Below are 14,264 nucleotides of genomic sequence, written 5' to 3' on the forward strand. Positions count from 1 at the left end.
CTCTGGCAAAGAGTGGCCTTGTTCTCCTGCCCTCGCCCAGCCTGCCTGGGCCCGCTTACGGAGGGGTCCTCTGACCACCTGCCGTCTCGAGGGCAACTGCCCAGGGCAAGTGGCGAGGGGAGCTTCCCCGAAACCCAGCAGCCAGCAGCGCACGTAGCCACAGCCCCTCCTGGCCTTCGGAAGGGCTCCCGTGTTTGGAGCCCTGGGTGAGAACCACACGCTGAATGAAGTACTTGCTGTGCTTTTCCTGGGGGTCTGCGAACGTCCCTGTGGAGCTTATGCGGTCGACGCTAGTCTTCCAGGTAGCTGTCCGGGGCTGGGGGTGGCCTTTCCAAGCTCCGCTCCAGCGTGGCGCCTCCCGGGATGCTCTCGCCTCGCGATGTCGGGTGGGGCGCGGAGAAAGGCACAGGAGAGGACCCGGACCCCCAAGCCTCCAAGGAGCCCAGCGGTAGCCCTTTCCGGTTCGGCTGTGTGCCTCCCCTCCTAGCGAGCCCTCTCTCTGAGCACCTGATGTTCTCGAGACACCGGGCGGGCGTCCCTGTGCAGGCGCCATGCTCCACATCAACCCGCAGCCCTCCCACCAGCCCAGTTTCCCTGCTACCACCTAATGGCTGGGGAGGTGGGGGGCTGCATGCAAATCCCAGGGGAGCCCGTTCCCAGCTGCACAGGTTTGCTCAGCTGTGACCTGGCTTCCTCCAGGGTGTCGGTGAGGGGTCATTGGCATCGGCGTCCGTCAGCTGTTACCAGAGAGACACAGCTGTGTGAATAACAAGCCTCCAGGGAGGCTGCACCCAAAAAGGAGGCCCGAAGCCTACGTGAGTGGGCGGGGCTCTCCTCTGGGCTTTGTCCTCCACGGGAGTGTGGAGGGACCTGCGTGGGGACCTCCTCCAGGCCAGGGGGCACCAGCTGCTCCCGGCCCCGCACCCTCAGTCCAAGCGACGCGGGTCAGCGTGGGGCGGCTGGCAGGAATAGGGAGGCTCTGCGGGGGAGCCCCGTCCTCGCTCCCCCGCCAAACGGTACAACAGGAACCACGGGGCCCCTGAAGAGCAGGCCAGGCGAGAGCTGCTGGCCGAGGCGCTTTCTGCGCCCCAGACGGGCAGGGCTGGGGGGCTCAGGTGGCGCCCCAGACACGCAGGGCTGGGGGGGGCTCAGGTGGCGCCCCAGACGGGCAGGGCTGGGGGGGCTCAGGTGGCGCCCGCCAGCTGGGCGCTGCTCCTCCTTTTAAGGGGGAAAGTGGCAGCTGTTGGCCACCCAGCGGCTCTTTTTGATTCCAGCTCCACCACTCCACCCGGTTAAGTCTCTGGTCCAGTGCGCCGGTTGCCAAGGGCTTCCAGATCTCCTGGTGTCAACATTTCCCAGAGCCAGTGAGAGCCAAGCCCCAGCACCAGCTTTCACATGGCCAAGGGACCCCAGGATCCGGGCCTGTCCTGGCCCCCACCCCGGGAACCCTGGGCCTCCGGCACCCCACCCCAGAGCAAAAGTGAGGTGCCTCTAGAGCCACCAAAGTGAGCCCCCAGCAGCCAGAGAGGGATGCTCAGGGAACAGGTGGCCTTAGTCTCCAACTCCAGCCACTTTTCTGCGATGGGCTGGGTCCTTGGAACCCCATCCTTCACAGGGGCCTATATGGAGTGTCCCCTCCCGAGGAATGGGGCTGGTCACGAGTTGCTGTTCCTAGCCCCCAGCTCCAGAGGCCTCTGCGAGGTAAGAGGAAGGTGGTGTCTCGTGTTTGCCCCTTTTCATCAACAAGCCCTTTCCTCCCTTGAAGCCACTGGTGTTCTGTGTGACATGCTGGGTCTTCCCTGCCAGCTTTTAAGACAGCAGGGTGCTCCGCTTCCGGGAACACAGGCTCAGGTTTCTTGCTCGCACCAATGTCAGCAAATTAGCAAAATTAACAAGACGTCTACATTGCTCCTTCAAGAATTTTTTTTTCTTTTTTTTTTTTTGCGGTACGCGGGCCTCTCAGTGCCGTGGCCTCTCCCGTTGCGGGGCACAGGCTCCGGACGCGCAGGCCCGGCGGCCATGGCTCACGGGCCCAGCGGCTCCGCGGCACGTGGGATCCTCCCGGACCGGGGCACGAACCCGCGTCCCCTGCATCGGCAGGCGGACTCTCAACCGCTGCGCCACCAGGGAAGCCCCAAGAGAATTTTTAAATGTATCCTCACCCACTTAATGTGCTGGCAGCGTCCTGTGTCTCTTCAGGAGACTGAGCCCCTACTCAAGGTCTCACTGCGCAGACGGTACCCCTGGAGTTGCTGTCTTTGGGGCCTTGGCCCCAGCCAGGACTTAGCAGGGTTCCTGGCACTGAGCAGATGCCCAGTGGTTTGCTGTGCTGAATGGAACCTCTGGGAGTTCCCGCAGCCACCTGGTACTCATCTGGTCAAAAGACACTTCTTTGCATCTTCTGAGGGCTAGGCACTGTGGGGTCCCCAAACAGGGAAGGAAGCTTGTGCCTTCCAGAAGCCTGTTGGCCCTTGCCCCCGCTAGGGCGCTCCCTGAGCTGCAGAGCGGGGCGAGGGTGGAACCACGTCTCTAGGACTCTGACCAGAGCAGGGGTGTGGGCCTCATGCCAGCTCCAGGCTCAGTCGCCAGTCCCGAGACAGGTCTCTGGCATCCTTCCTGCACCTGGGCACCACCCTTGTGACCGTGGCAGGCCTCTGAAATGATTCTGGTGGCTCTGTCCCTCCTCCCAGAGCGCTGGAGGCTGACTTCAGAACACCTTGCTGTCGCTCAGCTTTCCCCTGACCCGCCCGGCCCCACGCCGGCGCCCGGTGCCCGGTGCTGGAGAATGAACACGAGGAGGCCAGGAGTCACCCTCGAAGGCAGCTTGCTTTATTCTCACGATGCCGGCAGGGGGCGGGGGTGGGCAGCGTGTCAGCCTTCCATCTGAGGCTCTCTGAGCCGGGAAGGGCCCCGGAGGCCAGCTCTCACTAGTGCACATGTCCCTGAGGGCTGCCCGGCCCACACTGGCAAAGTGGGGCGCAGGGCATCTTCTCCCCAGTCAGCCCACCTGGCAGGGCCCCGCCTGTCACTCAGCTCCAGGCCGCTCCCTAGCTCTGCGTGGGTCATGTCACCAAGGTCTGCTGCTACTCATGGGACTTGGCTTCTGGACCCCTCACAGCACTCAGGAGACAAGCCGAGCTCCAGAAGGCGTCTGGCACAGCCCTGGGCTCGCTTCCTTCTTCTTGGACGGACACTGACCCTTCAGTCCCGCAGTCGCCGGGGAAGGAGGTGACCTCCAAGGTGAGCCCGGCAAGCCACATCGGAAGCTCCCAGTCCCCACACCTCAGAGCGGAGGCCACCTGCAAAGCTGCTTCCCATTCTTGCCTTCATTACCCCCCTCCCCTCCCCTCCCCACCCCCCATTCCCCTCCCTTGCTTCCCCCCACCCGCCTCCTTCCCAGCTATCACTCGGGGATTCCGCCTCTGTCAGGCTGCCTGAAGGAGCTGCCAGCCCTCAGAGCAGGTCCACAAAACAAACGAACCCAAAAGACAGCAATTGGCAAAGCACAGAAAAGGAAAAGAACCACAAAAATCAGGGTCGCCTTTGTCTACAGGTAACGGACATCCTCTTGTGCTTAGGACAGTCTTCGCCTCTTCTTTTCAGCTGACTTCCCTGTCCCCAGGTGCCCGCGCTGACAGCGCTCCGGAGGGAAGTGCGTGTGTCTGCGTGCGTACATGTGTCTCGGCTCGTGTCTCTCACACACACACACACACACACACACACACACACACACGCCCCCGGGAAGTGCGTGTGTCTGCGTGCGTACATGTGTCTCGGCTCGTGTCTCTCACACACACACACACACACACACACACACACACACACGCCCCCGCTCTGCCTTACGTCTCTGAGGATGATCCTCTTCCTCGCACACGGTTTTGTTTGTTTGTTTGTTTGTTTGTTTGTTTGCGGTACACGGGCCTCTCAGTGCCGTGGCCTCTCCCGTTGCGGGGCACAGGCTCCGGACGCGCAGGCCCGGCGGCCATGGCTCACGGGCCCAGCGGCTCCGCGGCACGTGGGATCCTCCCGGACCGGGGCACGAACCCGCGTCCCCTGCATCGGCAGGCGGACTCTCAACCGCTGCGCCACCAGGGAAGCCCCAAGAGAATTTTTAAATGTATCCTCACCCACTTAATGTGCTGGCAGCGTCCTGTGTCTCTTCAGGAGACTGAGCCCCTACTCAAGGTCTCACTGCGCAGACGGTACCCCTGGAGTTGCTGTCTTTGGGGCCTTGGCCCCAGCCAGGACTTAGCAGGGTTCCTGGCACTGAGCAGATGCCCAGTGGTTTGCTGTGCTGAATGGAACCTCTGGGAGTTCCCGCAGCCACCTGGTACTCATCTGGTCAAAAGACACTTCTTTGCATCTTCTGAGGGCTAGGCACTGTGGGGTCCCCAAACAGGGAAGGAAGCTTGTGCCTTCCAGAAGCCTGTTGGCCCTTGCCCCCGCTAGGGCGCTCCCTGAGCTGCAGAGCGGGGCGAGGGTGGAACCACGTCTCTAGGACTCTGACCAGAGCAGGGGTGTGGGCCTCATGCCAGCTCCAGGCTCAGTCGCCAGTCCCGAGACAGGTCTCTGGCATCCTTCCTGCACCTGGGCACCACCCTTGTGACCGTGGCAGGCCTCTGAAATGATTCTGGTGGCTCTGTCCCTCCTCCCAGAGCGCTGGAGGCTGACTTCAGAACACCTTGCTGTCGCTCAGCTTTCCCCTGACCCGCCCGGCCCCACGCCGGCGCCCGGTGCCCGGTGCTGGAGAATGAACACGAGGAGGCCAGGAGTCACCCTCGAAGGCAGCTTGCTTTATTCTCACGATGCCGGCAGGGGGCGGGGGTGGGCAGCGTGTCAGCCTTCCATCTGAGGCTCTCTGAGCCGGGAAGGGCCCCGGAGGCCAGCTCTCACTAGTGCACATGTCCCTGAGGGCTGCCCGGCCCACACTGGCAAAGTGGGGCGCAGGGCATCTTCTCCCCAGTCAGCCCACCTGGCAGGGCCCCGCCTGTCACTCAGCTCCAGGCCGCTCCCTAGCTCTGCGTGGGTCATGTCACCAAGGTCTGCTGCTACTCATGGGACTTGGCTTCTGGACCCCTCACAGCACTCAGGAGACAAGCCGAGCTCCAGAAGGCGTCTGGCACAGCCCTGGGCTCGCTTCCTTCTTCTTGGACGGACACTGACCCTTCAGTCCCGCAGTCGCCGGGGAAGGAGGTGACCTCCAAGGTGAGCCCGGCAAGCCACATCGGAAGCTCCCAGTCCCCACACCTCAGAGCGGAGGCCACCTGCAAAGCTGCTTCCCATTCTTGCCTTCATTACCCCCCTCCCCTCCCCTCCCCACCCCCCATTCCCCTCCCTTGCTTCCCCCCACCCGCCTCCTTCCCAGCTATCACTCGGGGATTCCGCCTCTGTCAGGCTGCCTGAAGGAGCTGCCAGCCCTCAGAGCAGGTCCACAAAACAAACGAACCCAAAAGACAGCAATTGGCAAAGCACAGAAAAGGAAAAGAACCACAAAAATCAGGGTCGCCTTTGTCTACAGGTAACGGACATCCTCTTGTGCTTAGGACAGTCTTCGCCTCTTCTTTTCAGCTGACTTCCCTGTCCCCAGGTGCCCGCGCTGACAGCGCTCCGGAGGGAAGTGCGTGTGTCTGCGTGCGTACATGTGTCTCGGCTCGTGTCTCTCACACACACACACACACACACACACACACACACACACACGCCCCCGGCTGAAGGGGGGACCGGTACGGGTCTGCCCCCAGGCCAGCTGTTGATGGGGTCGCTGTACCTGGGGAGAAGGAAGTCACCGATGGAGAGAAGCGTCCCTCCTCCTTCAGGGGCTTCTGTCTGGTAACGAAGGGCCACGCGCACACACAGACACACGCCAGCTTCTAGGGGAGAGCAGAAGACGGGGCCCCGGCAGGCTCAGTGGACCTGGGCCCGGGCGGAGGCCCCGTGCCCTGGAGCGCAGCTGGGCTCAGACAGTGGTGACAGAGAGCAGGGGGTTGTAGACCCGCTTCCCGTCGGCTGAGCGCGTGCCGTGGGCCAGCATCTCCTGGATGGTGATCCAGTTGTCCAGGATCTTCTTGTTCCGCTTCTTCGTGGCTTTGCGGTGGCTCAGGGCGATGATGCTGAGCTCGGCCCTGCCGTCGCCGCTCTGCGGCTCCCTCAGGCCCTCCAGGCGGCTCTGCATCATGAACTCGCGCCGCTTGCGCTGCTCCCGGGCCCGGCTCAGGTGCCGCTTCCGCTCCTCCTTGCTCCAGTAGCGGCCCATCTTCATCTCGCTCGCCGCGTCGTCGTCCGTGGTCATGCCGCTGCGCTCCTCCCGGATCTGCAGGGCCCGGGCTTTCAGGAGGCGGTCCCGCACTGGTCGCTTGGCCACGTAGCGGGTCCCGTCGCTGCGCACCTTGACCTTCCACTCCATGCGGGGCGCTTCGGTGGCCGCCGCCGCCACGCCACCCCCCCGAGGGCCGCCGGCCAAACTCAAGGGGCCGTGGCCCAGCTCTTCCAGACGGCGCGGCGGGGCCAGCTGCGTGCAGCTGTGGTACTGCTCGCCGTCCTGGCCCTGGCCGCGGTGGCGCCGCGACAGGTAAGGGCTGCCTTCGGGGCCCATGCGCTCCAGGGTCACCCCCGCCTTGGGGCCGCGGCGGCCCCGCTCCTCCGACTGCTGTCTCCGGCCCAGCTCGGGATCCCGGGAGAGGGATCGGAACTTGGCGGGACTCCCCTGCGGAGGGGCAGCCTTGGGGTGGGCGGCGACAGGGGCCCCGGAGGGGGTCCGGTTCAGGTTGGAGTTGCCCCCGGCGGCCGCCCGCCTCAGGGGGCTCTCGGGCAGGGGCTCCGCCAGCAGCGGAGTGCTGCGGCAGCTCTCACCCGTGTTGTAGGCGCTGGTGCTGTCCTTGTCCGACTTCTCGGGCAGCTCGGAGATGTCAGACAGCTCGTGCTTCTTGGGCTCGCCGGCGCCCAGGTCGTAGAGGCTCTCCTCCTCCAGCAGCCAGGCCTTCATGCAGCGCTCCCGCAGCTGTTGCATCTTCTGCGCCCGCAGGATGTTGCGGCACTTGAACTCCAGGTGCCGCAGCTCCTCCTCCAGCACGGCCACCTCGTGGCCCACGCTCTCGTTGCGGTTGACATCCAGGGCGCCGTGGCCGCCGGCGGCCCGGGGCAGGAGCAGGCCCAGGGGGTTGCCGTTCTCCAGGTGGCGCTTGATCTCCAGCAGCTCGCGGTAGCGCTCGCACTCCTCATCCGTGAGGCCCGGCACGTCGCCGCCGCCGCCCGGCCCCGCGCCCTCGGCCGGCAGGGAGTCCGTGCTGAAGTGGAAGTCGCGGCTCTGCAGGGCGTCCCCTTGCAGGCCAAACTTGCGCAGGGGCCCGGGCGTGTTGGCGGTACTCAGGGGCTCGTCCCCCAGCAGGTCGTGCTCGGAGCTCTCCTCGTTGCGCGTGCTCTCATCCGTCCGGCCCACCCCGCTGTCCAGCTCCTGGCTGTTGCTCAAGCCTGGGCCCGCATCAGGGGCCCCTTTCTCCTCTTCGTTTCCAAGCTGGAGCTGGAAGATGAGCCCCGCTCAGTCTGGGACCCACCGGTGGGGGCGCCGTGGGGGGGAGGATGCCGCGCTGCCCGCCCCGGCCCCCGCCCTTCCTCCTTCCTCACCTGCTGGGCGGGCGGGGACGTCAGCCTCCGCGGCCGCAGGTGCCCCTCGTTCTCAGAGCCCAAATCATCCAGGAAGTCGTCGCGGTCACTGTCCTTCCAGCGCTTCGCCAGCTGCACACAGGCCCGTGCTGTGCCCGCCGCCCGAAGGACCTCCGCAGACAGTGGCCCCACTTGCGTCTAGGCCCAGCCCACTCAGCCATCAGAGGCCACAGAGGGAAATGGGCCCCGGGCCCACCCCCACCCTCCATCAGCGCCAGGTTGTTGGCACGTTTGTGGCCTAGTCGGCAGCTTTCAAGACAGAAAGCCCCACGTCAGGGGCCCCAGGACGCCCTAGTGGGCACACACACCTGGCTCTCGGGCCGGGCCACCAGCAGGGAGATGTTGGTATTCTCCTCCTGGCTCAGGATGGCCACTGCCTCTTCCCGGTTCTGGACGTCCACACCATTTATCTGTGGCAGGCCAAGGGACGGTCAACGAGGACACCAGGGCTGGCTCTGGGGCGGGCTCCAGTTGAGCTACGGGGGTCCCCTCGCAGGATGGAGACAAGTGGAAGGGGCCGGGGCGAAGACAGCCTGGCCCAGCCAAGAGCACACGCGCTCAGAGCGGCGTGGAACGGGACACATGCTCACGCCTGGGGCACGGAGGGACAGGCTGGGGAGGGGCCCGGGCGGAGACGCCGGCAGAACCCACGGGCCCGCGGGAGCCACCCGCGTGGTTGTGCGGGAGGGAGATGAGTCCTAGCCCTGGTTTCGGGCCCGGCGGGAAGGCCGGCATCAGGCCGGGCTCTGAGCAGGAGAGAGCTGGAACTGGCTAAGGAGAGCCGGCGGGGCCTGCCTGCCCTGCTCACCTGGATGATGCGGTCTCCCTCGCGGATGCGGCCGTCTTTGGCTGCGATGCTGTTGGGATTCACCTGCAAGGCACGCGCCTCATGGGGACTCGGCCCCCTCCCTAAGGGGCCCGCCTGGTAGGAAGGGGCAGCCTCGCCTCAGAGGCCCCGACGTGAAGGGAGGGCTGAGTTTTGGAGCATGGCAAAGTGCGGGAAAGTACCCAGCACCTGCCAGACGGGTGGCGGAGAAGAACCCCCGTGGTTACCAGGAGGGCTCCTGGAGGACGTGGCGGGAGAACACAGCCCGGCCGGACCACATCCTGCCTTACCCCGCAAGGCCCCCCTGCGCCACTACGGGCACAGGTCTCCCGGGGAGGACTGCCTGGCTGGACACACACCGAAGCCACTGGCTGCCCCGGCCTCGCCGACTGGCAGCCGCCCTGTGACGCTAAGCTGGCTCCTTATGGGGCAGCCTCAGAGCCCTGGGCAGCGTGGCAAGGCTGTGGGGATAGGGTGGCACCTCATGGGTGCCGTACAGATGGGCATCCAAGTCCAGCTGTCATGTCCCGGCACACAGGAAGGCGCACGGAGCTCCACTGCCTTCTAGAAGATCCCAGCCCCCCGTCCCGCCTTCATACCTCTCCAACGTAGATGCCCAGGTCCTCCTCGTCATCCGTGCGGTAACAGACCATCAGGCCCAGCTTGTCGCGGTGGCTGGTTTTATACAGCTCCACCTCCTGCCACAAGGGGGGTGCGCAAGCAGAGGGGAGAAGCTGCAGGGACGGCAGCCTCGGCCCCGCCTAACCCCCCGGACCGCGTCACCTGGGCCGAGTTCCCAAAGGTCTCTCTTACCGTCCCAAATGGCACGTGTGTCCTGTGGTGTCCCCTACCGGGAAACGCCCAAGACACACACAGGACGCACGGCATCCAGACATGCGTGGGACACGGACGCACCAGCACACACTGACAGAGGGACCTCACCCGTGCCCTCCCCAACTCAGCCCAGTTTGGCCCTTGAGCCCTTGAGCCACGCGTGGGAAAGGGCCGCGAGGCCCAGCCGCCTGGGGGTTCGGGAGCCAGGCCTGAGCTGGGCTACAGACAGACGCCCTGGGGCTGGCGCCCAAGGCTGCCCACCAGCTCACCTCATACTCCAGCTCTTCCATATGGTCTGCCTCCTGCGGGCCGCCCTCCACGAACTCCGCCGGGTCATAATACTCGTGGCCGATGGGGGGGCTGCCCAGGAGAAGCGGGGCGTCAGGCCAGCTATCTGCTCCCCTCTCTCCCTAGCCCCGGCTCCCAGCTGGCGGGTCCCAGTGCACGCGGCACGGAGCCCTGCTCGGGGTGCAACCTCGGGAGGCGGCGGCCCAGCCACCTCTTCTGTACCCCCTCCTTCTGAGCTACGTGCATCTATGCAAAGACCAGGAATCTTTCTTGAACAGGAGTGTGAGGGCATCTGCAGCGAGGACCCAGGCATGCCTAGCTCTCCCCGCCCCGCCCCGCCCCGCCCCATCCCATCCCGTCCCACCCCATCCTGTCCTGTCCGCTAGCTCAGACTCCTCTAACCATGCCAGCCAGCAGGGACCGACTTCTCCAAACTGCGCACGCCCCTCCCACCTGGCACTGGCCCCACTCCTGCAGGGCCCCCAGGAGTTACCCAGGCCCTGGAGGATAGCTGGGGAGCAGAAGAGGGCCCAGTCTCTCTCCGGGGGCGGCCCTCCTTGCCCCGAGGTTAAGCTTGGCTACTGCCAGCTCCAGGCCTACCTCTCTGTGGAGGAGGGGATCCCGGGACGACCTCCCTGCCGCCCGGGCTGAGTCTAGCGAAATGAGTCGGCGCTCACACAGTCATGAGCCACCAGGCCCGGATGAGAGGCCCTTCTTCCCAGCGGGCCAAAGAAAGAAGCCAAAGAGATGGAGGAAGTTCAGAGCAGGGAGAGGAATGGGACAGACAAGGATGCAAGAAGGTTCGAGGGGTGATGCTTGTGAGGCAGAAGACGATGGGGCGGCAGAGGAGGAGAAAGGATAGAGGAGGAGGAGCTGAGGACCTCAACCTTCCGGCAGCAAGGTCCCGGGACGGTCCTCCCTTGGCCCTGGGGGTAGATACAGTGGGGAGCCTGCGTGTCAGGACCCCCAGGCCCATTGACCAGCTGGTGCCCAGCCAGAGGCTAGAGGCCCGGAGATTCCTGAGCCCTGGGGTGAGACGGTCAGCTCTGGAGGCCAAGGAGCCTGCTTCCTGCCCGGGGGCAGCCAGTCGGGGTCTCCCTGCCACGCCCAGAGCTGCGACAGTGTGGCCTCTGGGTGGCACGGGGCAGCCACCCCAGGTGGCTTGCCCTCGCTGGAGGCAGGGCCCGGGGCCCTCCTGAGGGCGACTCACAGCTCAGACGGGACGTACGGCTCCAGGGTGACCATGGGCGGGGTGGGTGCGCGCAGCTTGCCCAGCGCCATGATATGCTCGAAGGTGATGTCCGTCTGAGTGCCACTGTCCACCAGCTGCAGGTCCAGGGAGGAGCCATCCCCCCGGAGGCGGGGACTGCGTCTCAGCACCTGGATCACCAGGGGCTCCTTGGAGGCACGCAGGGCCTCCAGGGTCTGCTCCTGAGACAGCTTGGAGAGCTCCTTCCCGTTCACCTGCGGCAGAGACATGACGTGTCCCCGTGAGGACCCGCTGAGGCCCTGCTTACCCCTGGGCGCCCTCATTCCCAGGTGAACCCCACTTCTCAGCCCTGCACCCGCATGGTGCCACGCCCCGAGGGCCGGGGAGCCTCGCCCTAGATCCCCTTCGGCCGTCCTCCTCCTTCAAGCAGCACTGAGGCCAGAGCTGGTGTGAGAAGATCACGGGGAGCCCCCTTGGCAATGACCGAGCATCTGCTCGGATCATCCAACATGTCAAGGTGGGAGGGAGACCTTGACGCCCTTCTGCCGACAGGAGTCAGTCAACAGATGGGTTCAGGTGGGAGAGTCCGGAAGAGCAAGAAGGCTCAGAGGACAGGGTCTCTGTCCTCAAGGCAGCAACGACTCACCACAGAGAAAAGGCCAACACACACCGAGCCTAAGAGAGGTGCTGAGGAAGTGGCCCTTACAAGACCACTGTTGTCCCACTCTTCAGTTCTCACAATGCCACCCCCTCCCCAGGAGTCTCCGGAGAAGGGGTTCTTCACAGAGATGCCCAATGCAATTGCAAAATCATGTCTTCCGGGCTGCAAGGGACAGGCCAGCCCTGGCTGTCGTTCCAGGAAGACGGGCTGTCAAAGGAAAGCACAAGGAGTCCTAGGGACCCCTGGCCAGCCAGTGGCTCCTCTGATTCATGGAACCCAAATAATCACCTTGCTGCTACTTGGTTATGTCCTTGTAGATAGTAGTTTCAGTTCTTATGTTCCCATCTCTGTAATCTTTGCATGGTCAGAAAAGATTGTTTTAATCAGGTTTGTCTAATTATAAAAAAAAGTTTCGTTGTGGAACATTTGAAAAATACAGAAAACCATAAGGAAGAAAACAAAAATCACCCACCATCTCGGGGATGTAAAAGCTGTGAATGTGTTGGCACATTTCATTCCTGCTCTTTTTTCCGTTTGTGACTGCAGGCGCCCCGAGGCCTGGAGCACGCCGGCTGCGCGTGCGCCATCCGTCGTGTACTGGCCCGGTCCCTACTGTCCATCACTAGTGGTTTTCAATTTTGTTATAAAGAAGGTTGCAGAGACACATTTTTTGTATGTTCTGTACCTATTTTCTATGTATATCTTTGTGTAATCTATGGTTGTTATGTTAGAGAAATTTTCCAAAAGTGGAATTATTGGATCAAAGGGTATCAAGGAAACAGCTTGTCAACCAAGAAAGTATTAGTTGTAAGAATGTGGTCAGCACAGCCCAAGAGGATCAGGACAGCCGGAGAGGCTGCAGTTACAAAGCGAAGAGGGAACGGAGCCCGCGGGGCCGAGTGCATGGGAGAAAAGGGCTGGCTGCTGATGTGTATTTGGGGAGGCGTGCAAAGGGTGGACTGGCAAAGGCTGGACACCAAGGGAATGTGAGGACTGGCCTTGAAGCCCTTAGCAGAGCCAAAACTGCCAGGAAATGCTTGAGGCAGCATTAAACACAGCCAGTATCGACCTTTCCATGGAACAAACTTACAACTAAATGAATTTTATTACAAACAAAGGCAAAAGCAAACATGCATGTTCCTTCTATAAACACCAATATTTAACATTTAACTCAACCCTCACGATTCATTAACAAAAGAAAATTCAATAAAGTCGGGCAGATGTGACTACAGGAAAAACTGCCTCCAATGAATCTGGCTGCTTTCAGAACTTTGAATAAAAGAGAAGTCAGTTTTACTGAAACCATTTCCTCTAAGATCAAGAACAAGACAAAGTTGCCCACTCTCACCACTCTTATTCAACATAGTTTTGGAAGTTTTAGCCACAGCAATCAGAGAAGAAAAAGAAATAAAAGGAATCCAAATCGGAAAAGAAGAAGTAAAGCTGTCACTGTTTGCAGATGACATGATACTATACATAGAGAATCCTAAAGACGCTACCAGAAAACTACTAGAGCTAATCAATGAATTTGGTAAAGTAGCAGGATACAAAATTAATGCACAGAAATCTCTGGCATTCTTATACACTAATGACAAAAAAATCTGAAGAGAAATTAAGGAAACGCTCCCATTTACCATTGCAACAAAAAGAATAAAATACCTAGGAATAACCTGCCTAAGGAGACAAAACACCTGTACTCAGAAAACTCTAAAGCAATGATGAAAGAAATCAAAGGTGATACCAGCAGATGGAGAGATACCATGTTCTTGGATTGGAAGAATCAACATTGTGAAAATGACTATACTACCCAAAACAATCTACAGATTCAATGCAACCCCTATCAAACTACCAATGGCATTTATCACAGAACTAGAACAAAAATTTCACCATTTGTATAGAAACACAAAAGACCCCGAATAGCCAAAGCAATCTTGAGAAAGAAAAATGGAGCTGGAGGAATCAGGGTACTGGACTTCAGACTATACTTACTACAAAGCTACAGTCATCAAGACAGTATGGTAGGGCTTCCCTGGTGGCACAGTGGTTAAGAATCCGCCTGCCAATGCAGGGGACACGGGTTCGAACCCTGGCCCGGGAAGATCCCACATGTCACGGAACAACTAAGCCCGTGCGCCACAGCTACTGAGCCTGTGCTCTAGAGCCCATGAGCCACAACTCTTGAGCCCACGTGCCACAACTACTGAAGCCTGCGCGCCTAAAGCCCGTGCTCCGCAACAAGAGAAGCCACGACAATGAGAGGCCGCGCACCGCAACGAAGAGTAGCCCCCGCTCACCGCAACTAGAGAAAGCCTGCGCGCAGCAACGAAGACCCAACGCAGCCAAAAATATAAACAAATAAATAAATTTATTTTTTAAAAAAAGACAGTATGGTACTGGCTCAAACACAGAAATATAGATCAATGGAACAGGATAGAAAGCCCAGAGATAAACCCACGCACCTATGGTCACCTTATCTTTGATAAAGGAGGCAAGAATATACAATGGAGGAAAGACAGCCCCTTCAATAAGTGGTGCTGGGAACAGTGGACAGCTACATGTAAAAGAATGAAATTAGAACACTCCCTAACACCACACACAAAAATAAACTCCAAATGGGTTAAAGACCTACATGTAAGGCCAGACACTATCAAACTCTTAGAGGAAAACATAGGCAGAACACTCTATGACATACATCACAGCAAGATCCTTTTTGACCCACCTCCTAGAGAAATGGAAATAAAAACAAAAATAAACAAATGGGACCTAATGAAACTTAAAAGCTTTTG

General features: G+C 60.9%; 1 protein-coding gene across 8 annotated transcripts in view; it reads right to left on the reverse strand.

Annotated features, from left to right (window-relative positions):
* Positions 1-5,201: 5,201 nt before the first annotated feature.
* The window catches only part of PDZD4 (PDZ domain containing 4), a 29,460-nt gene continuing 20,397 nt past the window's right edge, over positions 5,202-14,264 (reverse strand). Inside the window, exons 2-8 of one of the 8 annotated variants that reach the window (XM_028482522.1) lie at positions 10,836-11,071; positions 9,589-9,679; positions 9,085-9,183; positions 8,468-8,530; positions 7,968-8,069; positions 7,621-7,731; positions 5,202-7,516 (exon numbers count right to left, since the gene is read on the reverse strand). In XM_028482522.1, coding sequence (XP_028338323.1) covers positions 5,957-7,516; positions 7,621-7,731; positions 7,968-8,069; positions 8,468-8,530; positions 9,085-9,183; positions 9,589-9,679; positions 10,836-11,071 — 2,262 coding nt within the window. In that variant the 3' untranslated portion in view covers positions 5,202-5,956. Of the gene's footprint in view, positions 7,517-7,620; positions 7,798-7,967; positions 8,070-8,467; positions 8,531-9,084; positions 9,184-9,588; positions 9,680-10,817; positions 14,239-14,264 lie in introns of those variants that run through there. The other 7 variants (XM_028482520.1, XM_055081529.1, XM_028482521.2 and 4 more) reach the window with 7 other exon arrangements.

Source organism: Physeter macrocephalus, chromosome 21 (genome assembly GCF_002837175.3).
Source record: "Physeter macrocephalus isolate SW-GA chromosome 21, ASM283717v5, whole genome shotgun sequence".
In the NCBI taxonomy this organism is placed as follows: Eukaryota; Metazoa; Chordata; class Mammalia; order Artiodactyla; family Physeteridae; genus Physeter; species Physeter macrocephalus.